General features: G+C 37.1%; 1 protein-coding gene across 1 annotated transcript in view; it reads left to right on the top strand.

Moving 5' to 3' along the window:
• GLT1D1 (glycosyltransferase 1 domain containing 1) overlaps positions 1-19746 on the top strand; it is a gene marked incomplete at its 5' end in the record, with an annotated part of 55297 nt that extends 35551 nt beyond the window's left edge. Inside the window, 4 exons of the mRNA XM_009587155.1 lie at positions 3134-3177; positions 4697-4817; positions 12140-12238; positions 19204-19746. Coding sequence (XP_009585450.1) covers positions 3134-3177; positions 4697-4817; positions 12140-12238; positions 19204-19350 — 411 coding nt within the window. The remainder of the gene's footprint in view (positions 1-3133; positions 3178-4696; positions 4818-12139; positions 12239-19203) is intronic.
• Between the last annotated feature and the right edge of the window lie 521 nt (positions 19747-20267).

Genomic DNA, 20267 nt, shown 5'->3' with positions numbered 1-20267 from the left:
AACTTTTGTTAGAAATGTTGAAATGAGCTGTTCCAATATTTCTTAAAAAGGTTCTATATTTGTTTTTAGGCCTGAAGTTTTGCTAATTTGATCCTAGTTGCCAAATTGTTTCAGCTGAATTAAAACTGTATTTTTTACAAATTGTTAATTGTCCCAAATCGCAGTAGTAGAGCTGCAGGTTAAGCCAGAAGACACTGAATTTCCTTAAGCATTTAGAATATAGAAAAGATGAAATAGAATGGCCGAGTTTAGTATGTTCGCAAGGATCTTGTATTTCTGGTGCGTTTGCTGCAGGCAAATTGTGTGGCATTGCAGACAACAGTTTTCAGTTGTAGGGGAAGCTCAGTCTTGCTGAGCCTATTCAACAATCGATCAGTTAAAAATTGTAATGTGGGGTCACCTGCTGCCATGAATAAAGCTGCTTCCTTTTACAGTGATGCTGCCAAAACCTCACAAACTTGAGCAATTGAGCAAATTCTTCCTATCCGAATTGAATATGCATGCAGATAGAGCTTTTCATTCTTTAGTACTCTGGGTGGTATTCTGACAGAACTTTAAATGTACTAAGACCTGTTTTTCCCTACCAAGTCTAGGCGGCCACAGTAGTTGCAGCATTATAATGAAAATGTTTCTGGACCATTGCTTCTGTCTGAGTCAATTTTTATATAACAGCAATTTAGTATAGTGTGTTTATGGAAGATTTCCTAGATTTTGATCATAGTAGGCCCTGTGCTTAACAGGCACCTTCATCTTTGTGCAGCGTTTGATCTGTGACTTTCTGCACCGTCGAACATGTCTCAGATGTTTCTTTGCCCGTCAGCAGAGTAGAACTTCCTGAATAGCGTATCTGGTCCTTTAGGTGTGGTTTCTTGCGATGTGCCCACTCCCCTTCCCATGTGTCATCTTATCTCATCTGTTCTGATAGAAGCTATCCATACTACGCAAGCTGCCTTCCTCTGATCTCTGCTAAATTGATGAAATGTGCAGCTCTCTGAAGGCTCTTCCTCTAGATGGATGATTTTTTAACAAAAGATGATAGGTAACTGATGATCATATTTGCCTGCTATGTTGATAGGTGAAAAAATAAAATGTGGCAACAAACACTCTACCTGTGGAAGAACTGGATCATGGAGACATTTTGGGTGGAAGTAACTTACTTTTCTTTTCAGTAGCTTTTTCTGAGACTGTGCTCAGTTGCTAGGCATCCTGCCATAGTCAGTTGGCTTTGGAAGCATTCACGTCTTTTAAGTGCATTTCCAACTTACTGAACAGCTTATGTTGTATCTAATTTCTGTTATATTGAGCTAGTGGTTAGATAACTGTGCCCCCTCAAGTTCCTAAATGTAGCTCAGGGGGATCACTTCTCTAAGTCATTGCTACACCCAGCCTGAAAGTAATATTTTAACTGAATTCTCATATTCAGGCCAGGCTTCTTGGAATAGCTACCAATAGAAGAATACAGCTTAAAGGATTGTTCTGTTTATGAGGCAGATGGCAATTTCTTGGCTTCCACAGAAGTAGATGGGATAGAAATTGATATCTTACAAATTTTGTGAGTCACAGGCTGTAGTTTTTCTCATCCTTCTAAAGGTAGAAGAGCAAAAGACCATATCCCGCTGTTCATTACATCACTTGTAAGGACTCCATTGATTTTAATGGAAACGGAGTATAGTTCCTCATGAGAGGAACTCAGCATCAAAATAGTACTTTGGGGAAAAAGCTGAAAAGATATTTATGTAGAAATAGCAATTGTGAAGTTCAGTATGAAATATCCAAGGAACCTGTGACATGGCATAGTGGTTTAGTGTATGGATCTCTATCATACTCTGTCGATAGGATCAGGTAGTGCTTCAGGAAAGGGCACTTGATTTCCCCCCCTGCTATTACCAAAAATACTTTCTTAAGCAGTTATCATAGAATCATAGAACAGTTTGGGTTGGAAGGGACCTTTAAAGGCCATCTAGTCCAACGCCAGTTATGCAGTTTATTTCTTGCATTCAGTAGGAATTCATTCCTTAGTGCAAGAGTGATTCACTTGAATCTTTTAATTTATGAAGCCCTGTTTTCATGAAATAATTAATCTTGTGTTCAAAGTACACAATCATAGTTACAAAATAAATTCTGACTTTTTTCCAAAAGAGTTTTCTAAAATGCTTTGTGAGTGTTCTCTATCTCATAATGTGAAAAAAAAACCCAAAACCAAAATATTAACATGCATTAAAAAAAAAAGCCATGTTGTTCCCAGTACTTACAACTGCTGCATGCTGTGCAAGCTATCATAAATTAATGTAATGTAGTCAGTCAGCCTTAATAAAAAAAGTCTAGTTCTGTTCTTCATGTCTAGTTAAGGATTTCCAAGTTCTGTTTATTTCTTTTAATCATGTTAAGTGAAAATAGCAGACATAGTTAAGCTTTGTAAATAAACCTGCTGGAGTTAATTACCCAGCTTAGGCAACTTTTTAATAACTCAAGCCTTCATGTTAGACTATATTTTAGAATTTTGTGTTTATTAGTTTTCAGACAAATGTTTCAGTCAGTGCGTAACATCTAGCTCTGATATCTCAGTTTACATGCGGATTGCTTGTGAACTTTTCTTCCTCACGTTGGTTACTCCATACGTAAAGGGACAGACAATTGCTTGGCATGTCAGTGCATTGTTCCTCACTTAGACAGCAAGTTGTCAAATCGGTCATTTGAATCATGTTAGCCTTAGCAGAGTCATCTGAAAACAGTCATTCATGTTAAATAGATCTAGCTTTAATTAGAACTTGCAGCCAGAGGGATGTCAGGGGGGAAGAAATGGAACTTCCCCTTCTGACAGTAGCCCAAAGCTGCATTAGAGTAGTCACTTAAAGGTTTAGAGTGGAGTAGTCAATTCACGCTCCGCTATACTGTGCACTCACCGTCCTAGCTGGATATTCTAAGTGTCTGTCACTCATGAGAGTGTTTGTCTGAAGAGTCAAATGTAACTACCAAGTTACAGATCTGTGGTATGATTTTAAAGCTCAGCATATTCATGCATTTAAATATTCTAGTAAAAAATATGCTAAAATTTATTTTTCTTTTCTGAGTATTTCAAACACATGCTATAGTGCTAAAGTAGCGCCATATAAGTATGTATATTTGTTTCTAGGTTGATCCACTTATTACAAGTGAAGTTATGGAAAAAGTTAAAAGGTAAGAAGTTAATGTTAAGCCTTTTATCTGCTCCAAGTGAAAGCAGCTGGCTGACTAGCTTTTTAAATCATGTGTGTAAATGCTCTTTTGTATATACAAATGAACATACATGCACAACTCTCTATATGACTAACAAATGTGTACTGATTGTTTGGCATGTAACATTCTCAGACTGGGTATTCTACACATCTTAAATTTTAGAATAACCAGTAGATCTCTTCATGTTTTGTGTTAAATCACATCTGATTTAGTGTGATTTATATTTATTATTCTTTTGGATCTTTTAATGCTTTCTTTCACCCTGGCTTCTGCAAGATTTTGCATGCTTGCTGTTTGTGGGTAAATGAGTAGATGGACCAGATAACCCTGTATAGCTTTTTTCTGTCCCTAGTTTATATGCTTCCTGATTGAAGGATATAAATGTTAGAGAAACGAGATTTTTTTTGTGTCTGCAGAACCTAGAATTGTCTGACTTGAACAGAACAACCATATTATCTCTGATTGATAATATCTGATAATAAAATCTGCGTAAAATATGTGGTTTGCAATTCCATTTTTGGAGCAAGAGATAATGTTTTTTGTTTTCTATCAGGTTATTCACGGGAAACATGACTCCTGTCATCATGCATTTATACTCCAGTTGATATTGTTATGTATCTCTACAGAAGCTGGATGTTATTGCACAATCAGAAAAGCAAAGTTTAACAAAGTCTAGTTGACAGGGAGCTGGTCTTAATGTCAAATGCACTTGTGTTTCTGTCTGGCTTAGTGATCTCCTGTTGAGGTTAAAGAGGCAGGAGCAGGCTCATCAAGTGGAGGAGATGCTGGCTTTTCAAAAATGATCACGAGTCTTAAAGATCTCATTCACTTCATCTGAGACTGAGCGCCTAACTACCCTATTTTTCCACCCTTCACCCTTGATTTGATTGACCTTCATTAATCTGAGGAAGATGAGGACAGTAGAAAGGTAACCCTTCAGAACAGAAGAGTGCTTATAATAAAAGAGGAAGCAGAAGAGATCTTTCAGAACCACATTCCATCCCCAAAAGCCAGCATCTGAAAAGTCAGCATCTCCTGCAGTTGACCATTCTGATGATTGCGCTCCATTTCCCTAAGTATTTAAACTGTGTGTTTTTCATAAATCTGCATGCATCCTCCCTGTATTACACAAATTCTTCAAGGGAAAATTGCACCCCTCTCCATTGAACTCAGCTCCTTCATTTATGAGACTGATTGTGGTTAACAGAGCATGATGTTAAGTGATCAACTATAAAACTTCAGAACAACAGACAATGAAGTGGCATATAGCGATGTATACTGTACTGAGTTTATAACCACATTTACAGATAGAAAGCGAATGAAAACATGGTAAAGTGGCTTGCTCATGGGCGAATGATTGTTAGCGTCAGAACCATGCCTGAATTGCTCTGACCACCTTCCATCATTGCCCTAAGTTTTAGGAAGAATTGTTAGAGCATGTTCTTAGGAGGTGTCCTACTTGTGTGCATTTTATTTCTAGGGCACCTGGAGTACATTTATTACAGGAGATACCACAAGATGATCTTCATGCTGCTATGAAAAGGTGCTTTGCTGTGGTGAACAGCTCCATTTCAGAGGGGATGTCTGCTGCAATTCTGGAGGTAATTGCATCTTAGCAGTAATATTTTTCAGTGAGGTTACAGTGAATCTGAAATCGCCTTTTATCACTGGAAATGTGTGTCAACTTTTTATGTCCATGTTTCAAAGCTAGTGAAGACAAAACTAAAATATTTCTTTTTGCAAGTGTTAGTAATTAAGGTTTTCTTCCCTTGAACTGACATTTTTTTATGCCTTGTCTATTTATTTTTTAAAGGACAGAATGTAATTTTATCAATCCTCTTAAATTAACAATACAGACCTGAGATATAAGAATCATTTTGATTTACTGGGGTTGTCACTATTCTTGATTCAACATCCACTTCCTTATAATGTTGCTAGAATAGACTTTCATTTATTTTTACATCCTTTCAAAAAGCAATCTAAGAGCTGTATTTGGTTATTTAATTCTGAAATGATTAATGAATGAATGACACGCTCAGTTAATTTTTTTGCCATCAGTATTGAAAATTAATAACCAGGTTTATTTCATACCTGTCAAAGTAGGGCACTGGTTAGTATCAGATGCTTTCTAGGGAAAAAAAAAATGTGTTTAAAGTGGAAGTTCTTTGGGCAGACGCCTTTTACTATTCCATTTTTTTTGGTGACTGCTGAATGTTGGTTCCTGATGACCTCAGATCACAGAAACTACTACATGATTTGTATTAGTGAATCTCCTGTTTCTGTTTCTAATGAGTAATCACATGTTGCATTTTCAGCATGCTTTTCTTCCACACATCTGAAAGTCCTTCATAAGTAAGAACTAAGGGAGCATCTTCATAAGTAAGAACTAAGGGAGCATTGTAGGAATTACGAAAGTTAGGTGGTGGTAAGATAGCAAATGTGTATTTCCTTTCTAAAATGCCAATGCTCAGAGGTGGAAGCAGATGCTGTTTCACAGCAACAATACTCTATAAACAACGATTACTACAGACTGTGACATTTCCAAGTTATCAGTGTTGCAGGCTAGACAAATTTTGTATGTTCAGTAGTTGAGATGAAATGGAGTATACCAACACAGTACACAGCCACAACTAAGTCACTGACTCAGAGAAGTAAAAGTTAAGTAACTGTCACCTCCTCCTCACCAGTTACATGTTCCCTTCAGGACTACTCACATAATAGTTGACCAAAAAACAATCATCTCATTTATTTCCTGAGAGTGTCAGTGAGTTAGAAAGGGGGGAAAAAGGGGAGGGAAAAAAGCAAACCAGAAAGACTGTTGAGAGACACAGCATCTGCAACAGAAGTGGAAGTGTGCTTGGCCTGATACAAATTGTTATGCAAACTCAGGACTGACAGGACAATTGGTATAGTTTTCCCCAAAATTTTCCCATCAGCTTTGAGCAGTTAAAAGGCACTTTGCTTAGCTTTTATCAAGAGAGGAAGCAATCTTGTAAGTTTTGTGTCTTAACAAATACGTGGTAACTCAAAGCAAAAAGATAATGCCGGTTTACTTCAGAAGTAATGTTGAGCCTGCTTCAGGAATTACTGATTTTTGCTCTCCTCTTTTGAAGTTGCAATTCTGACAAGTTTTGAGTCTGATAAGACTAAATCAACAAGGAAAGTTTTTATTTGAGCTCTTCTCTATGTGGCTGAACTATTCAATTATCCCATCAGGGATATTAAATAGTCAAATACCACCTCTAGTGGAAAGCTGTTCCTTTAAGTTTCCACTACACAGTTATGTTGAGTAATTTATTCCCAATTCATACCCAAGCCTGTCAAAAAAAAAAAAAAAAAAAAAAAAAAAAAGGACCCCCTACAACAACTGTTCTTCTCACTGAAAATTACTACACGAACAGAATAGTAAATACTTCCTGTGATATTTCTCTTCTTTCTCTAAGAATTACAAGACTATTCTGGCAAAAGAGCATTCTATGCAGGATGCCTTTATATACTCTTGCAACATTAGCTTCCTCCATTTTGATGTTTTTCTCACATCAGAAAAGATTATATTAGGATGAATCATCAAGAAGTATTCATTTTAATTTTTCATGTTGAATTTATTTTTATATATATGTATTTTTATGCATATATAGTAGATTAGTTAGTATTACTTTTTTATCTTACATGTAACTGTGCATATCATGTCCTAGGCTAGTCTTACGATTACATTTCATTCTATTGAAGACACTACCTTTACTAAAAACAAAGTTAATCAACATCTAATCTACTTTTAATCTGAGTTTAACAGCTAAACATGCTAAAATAAACTGGCAATTGACCACAGTGCAAAAATTAAATTCTCTCTTCTAAGTGCAAGATTTGATCTATAGTAGGCTGTTAGCTATTTCCTTGTACATGATAACTTTTTCATAAAAAGAAGAGAAAAATATCCTGCTCTCCTTTCTTCTATTATTACATTGGTGGAATAATGTCAAACCTAATAGTCAGGTTTGTTTTGTGTTCATGCATAATCACGTGTTGAAGATAAAATGCAATTTCAAATATTCTGAAGTGGAATATTTCCTCCTGGAAAATCTATAACCATAGGTGTAACCCACTTCTTTCCACCAGCCTCAGTCCTATATTGCCTTGTTGTTGAATAGTGGAGGAAGAACAGCCTGATCTTTGAACAGGTAACTCATAACTTGGAGTTTATCATGGAAGTCACGTAACAGGGATAAAAAGAGCTGACATGCTTTCAGAAGCCTGAGCATGCTAGTTCAGGTGCATGTTGGTTACAAGCAAATGAGTTACCAATTACAGGTGCAAACTGAAATCTTGCATTATAGGAAGGAAAGTCCAATAGACATGGCACAGGTGTTGTGAGACAACAGCTCTGGTCCCAGCTGAGTCAGGATTTTCTACAAGCAGAATTAGGTCTTTAGTTATCTCTTGAGAAACTGTCTGAAGCTTGCCCTTTTTAATACCTCAGACCTGTTTGAATTCTTCTAAAGTTATAAGGGTTTTGGTATTCTATGTCTGTTTACTAGACAGTTGTACAGTGGGATTTGATGACATCTTATAAAATATGCTACTGTAAAAATCTCTCTCTCAGAGGAAGTGTCAATCTAATAAAGTCATGTCCCTGCTTGAGATGGCCAGCAGTAGGAAGGGCCATCTGTTAAGATCTTGTTAAATTAATAAGGCAGAAAACTATGTATAAAAACCTTTTGGTCCTAGGCTGGAGATAACATCTTGCTTGAATTTGGAAATGCAACTTTCATTCTCTTGAAAGTTCAAAATTTAACAAGGTCATGAATCTGTAAACAGTATTTTAGTATAAGATAAATATATAATAGATAAATGAGATAAATATATAATCATATCTATTTCAACCTGCTTTAAGGTATGAAAGAACTAGAAACCATAATTACTTACTTTGTCATCTAGTACAGATATCTTAGAGATTTTGCCTAACTGATCTCTTTTTTTGTTTGGCATTTGAAGAAGAGAAAACAAGCATTATAGCAAGTGTTTAAAATACATCTCTTCCTCAGAAAGCTCAGGAGTTCTGCATGTTCCTGGGCATGTGATGGTGAAAGAGGCGCGACTACTGGAAAATTTTATATGTTCTCTATGTAGTTGGTAAAAAAAAGGTTTTGACTCCAGCACCATTTCTTCAGAGTACTTCTGTACTCTTGAGAGTATTCCAACTGTTGTAAAAATCATTAGATTGTTATGCTTTTACCAAAAAAAACCAATTAAAAAAAAATCATCATAGAAAAGGAAGATGGCCAGATTCTATTCTGCTGTAGGGCAAAATCCAGTCTTAGACAACGTGAAGTACAGGCCTAGTAATTTGGAATATAAGCCATAGCAAAGTATAAAAATAAACGGATGTTGTTGAGCAGTAAAATTGAAGAGGGGCCAACAGAAACATGCACAGGCTAGGAGAAGGAAAATGAGGGACAATCCAGAAGACAAAATAGTAAATAAAACCTGTATTTACTCTATAAGCCTTACACTGCTGGTTAGAAATGCTTATTGTGTAACATGCTTCCAAAGCTGAAATTTACACCCTGCATCCTTCTGAAATAGCATTAAAACACATTTGCAGTCAGAGTAATGTAACAAAACAGATGGCCAATGGACTAAAATGTTATTTTATGCTATTATTTGTGGAACCTAGGTCAGTAAATTATACATATTTTCAACAATACAAATGATTCTTTTTACTGCTTAAAAATAGACTAAGTATCTAAATTAAATTCTAAGCCACTTCATGCAGTAATTATTTACAGCCCAATCCATTTGTTTAAGGCTAGCTGGTATAAAGCCAGCCCCTTATCTTATGTATTTGGCCATCTGTTCTGTCTTTCAGTAGCTATAATTCATTGGTATGCAGTTCAATCTAAACCGCAGTACAGCAATACTGTGCTGGCCTAAGCAATCACACACACATTAGGTACAGCCCAACACTGAACTGCCACAGGACACTCACATACTTGATGATCACTATCGACGTGCAGCCCAATGGACAGTGGCCACTATTCACCGCATCTGACATGCTCAACTCCAAACTTCTCTGTCTTGCAGGTAACTATTGTGGGGATAGCGGCACTTCCAACCATCAGTCCTGGGCTGGTTGTGCTGTATTTTGTGTGTTTTCTTCTTTCATTCTTTCTTTCTTTTTTTTTAATGGTGCTCTTTCCCTTGAATGGACAATCACTTGTTTGGAAAGTAGCCAGACCTGAAATACTCTCACAGTTTTGTTTTTTAAAAGGAGAAATACGGAGAGGTGAGGAGAGGGCCTTAGGCAGGTGACAAGGAACACTGACACACTTCACTGCCACTATCAAGCTCTTGATTTTCAGTTCAGAAGTTCAAGTAAAGTATCTTCATTCCCTGCTCATTGAACATGTTTGAACAAGATCAACAGCCAGCAGACTGAACATAAAGGCTTTTAAGCCTGTCAATAGGAAGGGCTGAAAAATTGCTGAATCAGAAATTCTGTCTCTTTCAGATGTTGGTGCCTCTGTGGAAACCCCGTGTTAGGTCTGTAGTTGGTAATCAGAGCCAAAAGCAACTTCCTCGACCTGCGGATTCAAAACCTGTCAGGCAGAGTGGGGCACCAGTATCTCTCGTTTCCTGGGTGAACTTTGAAGTTCTATGAACTTTGCTATACTGATAAGTAGATACTATGATCATACGATTTTGTAAATCTACCTTTGGAAAACAGATTTTTTTTTTTTTTTTTTTTTAACAGCGAAGTCAGAGCAAATGACAAAATAATTTGTGGATGACCAAAGCCTGTATTTCCTCTCACCAAAATTACTCTTTTTTTATTTTAAAAAAAGCTGTATCTCAACAACTTTAGACGCTTAGATAAATTCAGAAATCTGGTCTGTGGTTCTTATATTTCTCATTTATTTACTCTGGTTTGTGTTCAGTTCGTTAATCTATTTGTCTGAATTACCTCCAGCTGATCCAGTAGTTTCCGAACAAACTGTAGAACAGGTTATTTCATTAAGGGTTATTATTATTTTTAAAGCTAACTGCTGCAAAGCAGATGTTCATGCCAGAAGGACTATAGAATTTCTTTGTCCAGAGTAAATTCATCTGCAGTGGTGATTTAAACAGTGTTTCTCTTAGATATTTTAAGCTATTAAGACATGTTGCTAAGTCACAACAGTCCCTCACTGTTCAAAACATAATTGGTTCTGTACATTATCAGCCAGGGTATTTTTGTCTTCAGTTTTGTCCAAACTATAAAAAAGCATGGTTTTCTCCTTGGAGTTTTGTTTTCTTGCTATGTAGACTGAAGCAAAATTGCTCTCCATCCGGGAATGTAATGACAGTAATTAAAAATGCATTCACTCTGAAGTGACAGGGAATCAGTATGCAACAGATTGAAGATTTGGGGGAGTGAATTTCTTTCTCTTGTTTGACACTGTGATAATTGTACAATATGAGTTTTTCTGGTTTTACAGTCAGTGCATCTTAAGACTTCCAAATTCGTCAATAGTAATTAAAGTTTCAGATCAGGATATGCATGAGTGATAGAGTTGAGTGGCCAGGGTTTGCACACAAGTTACTTCAAAATCTAAGCTGTATTTTAAAAAGTTGCCAGGTGTTAGGCCTCTTGGAAATGATTTACTAGTTTTGAACAGATGCTGTGCTGTGTCTCTGCTCCTGATTCTGCAGGCAACCTGAAATGCTATGATGTTGAGACCCCACACTTCCTTTTCTTTTTTTATGTATATACATACATGCACACACAGATATACATACAAACAAATGAATAAATACACTAAGTAACCAGCCCATAATTTATGTGGAATCAAATCCTACTTTTTCAGATGTATTCCTTGGTCTCTGAGGAGTCCCATACCAGTAGCATAATGTGTTCTGAAAGCATAACCTTTTCTCTCCCCTGCTTGGTATAGTTCAGTCAGAAGCTGCATCACTGCACACTTCCCTGCGTTCCCTGAACGCTCAAAGTCCAAGACAGGCTATCGTAACAGATGCTGTCAAAAGAAAAACTCCTTCCAGAGTCTTATAGGACCAGTAGGAATCAGAACTGAGGAGAAGGAGCAAAGTGATTTCCATGGTCACCTTCACTGTCATTGAACTACCCACTTCTCTCCAGTTCTGCACATTGTAGAAAATCTGTGAAAAGTATCTTTTAATGGAACAGGACAACAGATACTTTCTTGGGGAGAACTGGCTTTTAGTGCTATGAACTAATGTTCTTATTTATGCACAATAACGGTAGGAGTTACAGTGACAACCTTTGATCTGAACCTTAATTTTATCTTCTTCAAGCCTACCAGATGTCAGGAGCTTCCAATGGGAAACAAATGGCATACTTTGAGGTGGAAAAGAATAAAGGATGAAACAGCTATCCATTGATTTTCTGGATTATTGCTTCTGATAATATTTTCAAAGCTACAAGACTAACAAAAATAGGACATAGGACAAGGGGGAATGGTTTTAAACTAAGAGGATAGATTTAGACTAGATCTAAGTAAGAAATTTGTTACGATGAGGGTGGTGAAACACTGGCACAGGTTGCCCAGAGAGGTGGTAGATGCCCCATCCCTGGAAACATTCAAGGTCAGGCTGGACGGGGCTCTGCGCAACCTGATCTAGTTGAAGACGTCCCTGCTCATTGCTGGGGGGTTGGATTAGATGACCTTCAAAGGTCTCTTCCAACCCAAACCATTCTGTGATTCTGTGATTCAAAAAACAAATTATTTCAGAGAAGTTCCATGTAGGAGATCACCTTAGACATGGTGTTTTTCAACTAAGAAATTGGAGAGATGGGAAAGAAATTTGGTTTGTTGTTTCTGCTTTTAATTTTAAAATTGTCATCATTAACGTCTCAAAATCCCTGAATCCTAATAAGCTGTTGTTTCCTTTCTCTATATTCCTCTAGGCAATGGATTTAGATATTCCAGTGCTGGCAAGGAACATTCCTGGGAATGCAGCAATAATAAAACATAAGGAAACAGGACTGCTATTTTCAGATCCCCAGGTAAGAAAACAATAAATCGTTAAACCTTTTCCTTCCAAAAGTTAGGTTGATTTTCCATTATATGCTTATGTCTATTTGGAAACTTGGCTTTTACTCTCAGCAGTTTTTCTCAGATTCTCCTGAACCTCTAGGTGTTAGACTGCCTTTCTTGAATCTCTGCTGTTGTCACGTTCACTTTGCAGTTCACTAAACTTGTACTAGGTGTCAGCCTTGCTGAATGTTTCTCTAGCCTGTGCTGCTTTAGAGCCTACCATCTGAATGGGGCTGGGTTCTCATCAACTTGTTGCACTTTAGTTTTGAAGGTTCCATAAGCAAACCCTGGAAGGGAGGCTATGCGTATGTCGTATCTCCCTTCAAGTACTAACTGACATATGAACTCATATTAGACAAGCAGTAGCTAACCGAAAGAGAACTATGAGCCTGAAGTTTTAGATAATACATTATCTATAATTTCTAGCAGTAAGTGTTAATACATTAGGTATTAAGGTCCAAGATACTGCTCGGTCAGAAAATAACTAATGACTAAAATTAAGCAAAGTGTTAGAATGGAGTTTCTGTGAAGATAAGCAAGAGTGGGGAGAGAGGGAACACTACACATATTTAAATGCTGGAAATTTTCATTTCAGTATATTTTCCTGCATTATGGCTTTGCTGTTACATATTCGTATATGTTGTGGAAGATGACTTTCAGACACAGATTCTCTTAGTGTTTTTATCCAACTCAAGATTAAAAAAACCTTACCAGAATAGTCCTTTTGATAACTTTGCAAAGTAGAAAATGTATCATATTTATTTACTTTGTGGAATGTGTGATTAATGCATCCTATTAAGTTGTGTTTCAGGAAGGTGAGTTCTCTCTGTTAGTTTTGGAGGCTATTTAAATAGAAAAATTCTTGCAGCTTATGGTTTGGTTGTTGTTTTTTTTTTTTCTGGAATATTCAGCGTTTCCAATGGTTTCTCAAGAAAATTTCTTTGTTAACTTCTGGAATTTGTTTTGTTGGGGAAGTATTCCCTCTTCTTGCAATATCCCTTGGAAATGGGGTACTTCCAGGCTAGTGGAGGCTGAGATGTAAAGTTATTTGTAAAATTATTTGTACATGTATTCCCTGCAAAAAGCCCATTGACTTCCATATGCTCCTTCAGAACTTCAAGGATATATGATCATGTTTAACACTCAGACTGATGGCTCTCCTGATACTAATTCTGATACGTTCTGTTGTTTCCCTCAACATGCCGGTTATACTTGGCTTGGAATTAAAATACATTATTCATACCAGACCCAATTAGCTTCATCATACATCCTTGTAAGAAGCCTCTTCTGTGATCTCCAAGCATCCTACATTCCAAGTGTTTATTTGGAATTCAAGATCAATTAAAAATATGCTATATACTTCCTCACTTAAAGGAAAGTGCAGTTTTAAGCACAGAAGTAGTCCCAGTGACATCAGTGACTGTACAAATGGCTAAGAACTTTCTTGTATATCTGAACTAGAGTCACAGGCTGTAAGTATGGCTAGAAATATGTCTAGAACACTATAATCTTAGTTTATATCTTATATAAACCCCTTCTGCCTGAGCTCCCTTCTCTGCAACGTGCTGTGCCAAAGATCAGAAACCCCCCTATTCTGCTGCTGCTTGTTGACCCCCTTTTTGCTGTTATTCTCTCAGTAGTATGCAGAATCTCTTTTAAGTGAAGATGGTAACTTGCATTACCATCTTAGTTATCATACTCCTAGGTGATATTTGTACTGGAATCACTAATGTTTGTGCAGTTACCCTATCTTAGAAAGGAAAGCAATATCCCTGCTTTCTCTGTAAAACAGCAATTGCATCTCATTTAATAAAAGCCCTTTTATACTTTCATTGGTGTCAAATAACTATAAACTATCAAAGTTTGCAAATGGGTCAGGAAAATACTTGTTTGCAGGCTAATACTCTAATCCCACTGCAGAGTTGTTGAAAAACTTTCTTACAGAGATGAGCTCAATCATCGTCACTCATGGTTTCAAAGATAAAGTAACCATTTACTCCTGTTCCTTATCTCCCCAGACCATATCGAATACAGTTTTTAAACCACTGTACACAATCTATCAGAGGTTAAGCGTTGTATTAGATTGAAGAAATGTGGTTAAGTTAGAACACTTACAGTTTCAAGGTATTCCTCATATTTTTATTATTGGAAGAAGGAATAGTCTGTCCATGGCGCTTTGAATACTGCCTTAGAAGATTCAGTCTGACAACAGGGATGGGAAAAAACATATATTCTGGAAGGAAGTTTTCTGGTTTTTTGTTACTCTGATTACTTTGACATCTTATATATCTGGTAAACTATTTTCTGCTGTAACCTCAATTGCAGCAGGTTAGTTAGGGAAAATGCTTTTAATCATACAGAGAGATTAATATTGTATTCAGGTGCTTGGGAAAGTCCATCTCTGTCTTGAAGAATCTGGGCCACCAAAGATTTTTAAGAAAATGTCAAATTTTCATTGCTAAGTTTAGTGGATCCTATCTGGTTGTGAAGATACAGACTGTATCATAGGTCAAGAGTAGAAAGCATTGCTTATTTTCAAGTTGTTACTGATCTGGGGAGGGAAAGCTTTGCAATAGGTTAGCTTAGATATGAGCAATTGTGTCTGGTCTGTGGGCTATCTTATCTTTTGAAAGCTAGATTAGAGGGATATAAATTGACCATTACACAATGAGAATCATTTTAAATTGTGAATGCTATTGGTTTTCTTCTTTTATTCTTGCTGAAAGTGAGCTTTTGTGGCTTACAGAAAAGTAGAAAATTGTGTGCGTAACTGTAGTCATCATTAACCATTTGCACATAGGCTGAGGCTTCATGACTGGAAATAGCGAAAGCCGTGCCAATCACTGAAGACAATACTCACATTGAAACAGTTAATGTAGAAGTAAAAGCTATGAAACGTCTTGTCCTTGATACTACATCATCGGTGCACATTACTTTTAAATCATGGTTTGATCCTGCCACTACTTGAATTTACAAGTTTATGGAATATTTGACACTGAGTTAATGGGACCTGAAATAGAAAAATAAGTGAGAGATAAGAATAGCAGTGGTTTTTGGGCAGTAACTAATGCAAAACCATGTTAAAAGGGAAGACACAAAGAGTTATTCAGCATCCTAAGTTTCAAAATTATGATGTTCAGCATCTGTAAAAGCTCACAGAAGGAGCTAAATAAACAGGAGGTAAATAAACTTCAAATCCAGTAAGAGAGGGGCCAAGCATAAACAGAGTTTGAGAGAGAGCGGGACCCGGAAAGACTACTGTCAGCAGGACAACTTTTGAAGTGGTAAGAGGGAAACACAGCTCAGCTGAGGACAGGCAGCAATACATTGAAGGTACATTGGTCTCCTCTGCCAAACATGGGTCAATGCCATTTCTACCAGGGCTTCAAGCCAGAATATAGCTGAAGTTTTTAGACCGTTGAACCTTCACATTGAATAGACTAATTTGCAATTTTTGGCAGTGCCAGCAATCACTGTTTATACTCCCCTAGAAATACTGGCCCATTGCCCTGTGAAGTACGCAGATGTGCCAGCTGACTCCTGAGCTTTGCCTGCCACTAGGTAGATCTGTCACTATTCTGAATTTACATCTGGCATTTGCCTTCCCTGGGGTGATTCTCTGTTGTTTAAGAATCATGTTCTTTTATCTGCTGAAGCTGGTATGAAATGGTTTAATTGCAGACTTACTTTCATTATATAAATAATATATTAACCATGCATCCTATTTTCATTATGCGTGAGCTGCGGCACCGGTGTAGTTCTCGTGGTAATTGAAGGAATAGTCATTCTTTTTACTCAGTGCACTCATTTTCTAGCTTTATCTCCCAGATACCTGTATTTCTGGGTCTCTGCAAAATTTTATACAGAATTTCTTTTAAGTACTATATGGAGAAGCTGACATTTTCTTTAAAGATGATTGGTCAATTTACCAGGAGAAAAATGTATTATGGATGTTGCTGTTGAAAAATGCCTGTGTTTGAAGTGAAGTACTACCCATAAAAAGGGCATGTGTAATATCAGTTCTGGATGTACACAAGATGATCTTCTGCCCTGTTTTTTCTGGGTTGTGGCTAACTACTGAGGTTCAACTTTTACACTGTGTTTTTCTGTCACATATATAATAATTATACCCATTTCTGTATGTGAACAAAAGGCTTATTAGAAATACGGATGTCCCCCTAAGTAGTAAGTTAGCATGCATATCACTTCCTTCATTTTGGCTGCTGAAGTTTGATAATTATGTTTGATAATTGAAAAGTAGTTTGTGAATTTTGCTCCTCTTTCACCAAAAGTGAAGCTTACTTCACATCTATAACAAAATATGAAAGTGCACAAATATTTGTGCAAATATCGCTTGCACAAATACTTACATCATAACAGCTGATAAAGAGAGATGTTGCCACACCGTAAGTAGTTTATATATCATGGACTTTTAGAAAATAAAAATTAAATGCTCAATTTTCTGAAAGAGCTCTGAGTTCTGAATGTCTGCAGTCTGCAAGTGGGAGCCCATGCTTCAGACTTCCACAAAACTACAACTGAAATGCAAGTCAGTTGGAGTTAAGGGAGGCACCTGAAAAATGAAGTTATTGCTATCTAAAGCTGAGCATCCAAAACTGAAAGCAAGCTAGGCCGGCTGCTCGAAGAGTATGAGGCAAAACCCAGATAAGTCATAGTGAATCTTCCTATTGGCTTCCAGTCAGACTGCAAGTGACTTGTAAGGTGGTCACATTTGATTAGTAGAAGAAGTAGGTATAAAGCTGGGAAGTCCTTGTTCTCCATCTCCATTTCCATTTGCCATTTCTCCCTCCTGCAGTTTCTCAACTTCTATGCTTTGGACTCAGTTTGGCATTTTCCTGAAATTATCCCCAGCATTAGTATTGTAACTGTGAATAAGGATATAATTTCTTCTATCATTTACATGTTTCCAAGTTTTTGTCCTCTATATCCACATTTTAAAAGAATGCTAATAGGACAACCTGTCAAGAAATGTTACATTGCTGCTTCTGTTCTTAGGTAATTTACATAAATTATTTTTAAACATTACTTTAAATAAAATCCTCCACAGGAGCATAAAATTAAAGTTGGAATGTAGTTCAGTGTGAACAGTATTTATTACTGTGATTATACAGGCAATTGGATGAAGCCAGCATAAGTCATGTAAAACTTTCCCACCTTCCCTGTTCTGTATTCTTGGCAGATACGGAGGAAGGAAAAGAACACGTCTCTAAAGTTGGAGTCACTGGCTGTATCGGCAGTGTCTGATAGACGCAGCCTCAGGGTACTCTCTAGATCAGACTCACCTATCTTCTTTAGGGACAGTCTCACAAGCAGTCAGAAAACACCCTCTTCAGACCACATGGGTCCCAAGTAAGGAGCTGAATACGCTAGATAAATTAACACGTACCTGAATGCAAGGTAATTGTGGATGGAAAGCAGGCTGGATGCGAAGCGTGTGGCCCTCATGGCTACTCCAGAGGCTGCTCTTTCAGTGCTGTGGGCAGAGCAAAGATTACAAGCAGTACTGATTTTATGTAAAATAAGAGGTTATCGTTAATATGCATGTATGAAAATCATCTTCTTCTATTATGTAGTTACAAACCTTTCCAACAGAACTGATGTGCATCTCCAACTATTTGAATTTCATGGCAGTGATGCATGTATTGATAGTTTGTCTTGTCAGTGGGAGTCAAAGCAGTGATTATAACATGTTCAATGTGATTTCACATATCAGCGTTTCCCAGGGGTCACGTTATAGTTATGTATTATGCATAGCCAACAGTTGCGTTACAACAGCAACATTGATGCTGTGGTAACCAAAGATTTTATATCTGTATATGTATTTATATACACTGTGTACTTAGGTTTTCAAGTATAGTTTGCTAGTTAACCTAGTGTTGATATGAACTCTGGTCTTATTTGTGGTATTTCCTTTCATAGCTGACAGATTGTGTAAATAATATATCTCCTTCTGCCATCCTTTTTGTTCCCCATGTCCCTATGCACTGATCTTTACTACCAATTGTGTAGTAATGTATTATCTTAATTTTCCATCAACACAATAGCTATCCCTTTTTCTGAGCTGAACCAAGACACTGTTTTGCAAAGATCTGAGTACGTTTGTAATCAAGCTGAAGTATTGGAAGTTGTCTCTGGATAGAAAATTAAGACCAGCTGCTCAGAATAGATTAGTTCAGACATCAAATCTCCTTTCAGATGTTTGAAGTTCACAAATTCTCTTGCCTAGAACTAAATTAGAGTGGCAGAGGAGTAGGAAAAGGAATAGTTGTAATCTGCAAAGTCTAGTATTTGCCCAGTAAAGTTAAAGGAAATTCATATATGACTTTTTTGCAGAGCTTGTTGAGCTAACGCTGCTGTATCTGTAACTGCCCAGATGCAACTATTCCGGAAGAGCTTGTTGCTGCATGCCTGCTCTTATCTTTATACTGTGACTGTATTTATGTAGTAAGTTTTTCAGTCTTACCATAAAATTAACTAAAGATGTCAGTAGCAGTGAGATATGTTTAGCTGAGCTGAGATCAAACAATCTGATGCCAGCTGTCCTCCATGCAGGAAACCAGGTGAATTATTTAATTTATACCCAGCCTGGTTTTCTAACAGTTGGGTAGGCAAACAATTTTTGTGTTATTAAATTTGTTGCCCGTATTTGCCCTAACAGTCTCGGGATTGTCTTTGATTTTAAATGTCTTAGTTGGTGGGCTGCATAAAATAATATATAAGTAAAATAATTATTTATTGATCATTGTTTATAAATAAACTATGGTACTTGACCTTGAAAAATGACTTTGAACAGCTTCATATATTGGCTCACAGTTGAAGTGCTTTACCGAAATCAAGATACGGGTACAAGCTATTTCAGTATCATTAGAACTTCAAGGAACCTTAAATTTATTATTTTCTTTATCTTTTTTAGGAGTTTGTTGTGCTGTCCAAGAGTTTGATGAATGACCCCATTATGGAAAGAGAAATTGTAACAAGGGCCAAAGACTACGTGAAGAAACATCATTCATGGGAAAGTGAAAGAAAAGCCTATCAGAATCTTGTCCTAAGACTCCAGTGAATTGCAAGTCTACAGCTGATACCCAGCAGTCTGCGTAGAGCACTTTAATGAGAATATGTAATTAGATTTGGGTTTCTCTTGGTTTCTTTTTAGAAGAGATAGTAAGACATGCATTATTATTCTATTCAAACATGCCAACATCACAGGAGTTGCCTGCTACTTCAAACTATCAAATTTATCTAATTCAGCACACTGTCTCTAATGTACCAATTCATCACAGACCAGTATCATTTTGTAAGATCACATAGGAGAAATATACTCCTTGAGCAGACACAAGATTTTTGTTGTTGTAAGGCCTCAAAGAGAGGATGATTTCTTGTACACAGTGGAGCACTCCACCACATAGAGCTTACATCAAATGTTCTGATCATGTTGCATCCTAACCAAACTGCAGTAGCAGTTTTCTTTCCAATTATACCAATCTGAAAGTATTCAGGTACATGTGACATGCACGTATATGTTCATAAAGCTAAGATTAGTTACATATACCAAGTATAAAACTATTAAGATGAAAGCTTTCTTAAGACTGAAAGATCAACATGTCTATTGACTGCATAATGATCAGGGGGCCAAAAAGCAAACGGAATGTTGATGCTTGGGGAAAGTGAGGAGTATAGGGCATGTTTTGTTCTGCCCTCTAAGTACCTGAATTGCTTTCAGATAAGCTGATATGGCCAAACAGTCCTATGCGAGCATTTTCTCGGAGGTCCTGGGACTAGAGCAGGAAGGTTGACACAGCACCTGACAGCCGTACATGGCTTCAGATTCCAGAACTGCACAGTGCTGCCCGCAGCAGCAAGACGTGCTTGCAGACAGAGATGATTTGTTACATAAACTACCTCTGAGTTTGCCAGTTTCTTTGGTACCTCTGTGTTTTACTTATTTACTAAAAGATTTATGAGAGCTTTAAAAAGGGT

The sequence above is a fragment of the Fulmarus glacialis genome, unplaced genomic scaffold (genome assembly GCF_000690835.1).
Source record: "Fulmarus glacialis isolate BGI_N327 unplaced genomic scaffold, ASM69083v1 scaffold15331, whole genome shotgun sequence".
Lineage (NCBI taxonomy): Eukaryota > Metazoa > Chordata > Aves > Procellariiformes > Procellariidae > Fulmarus > Fulmarus glacialis.
Note: the sequence above shows the minus strand (reverse complement) of the source record. Positions and strands in the feature narration are given on the sequence as shown.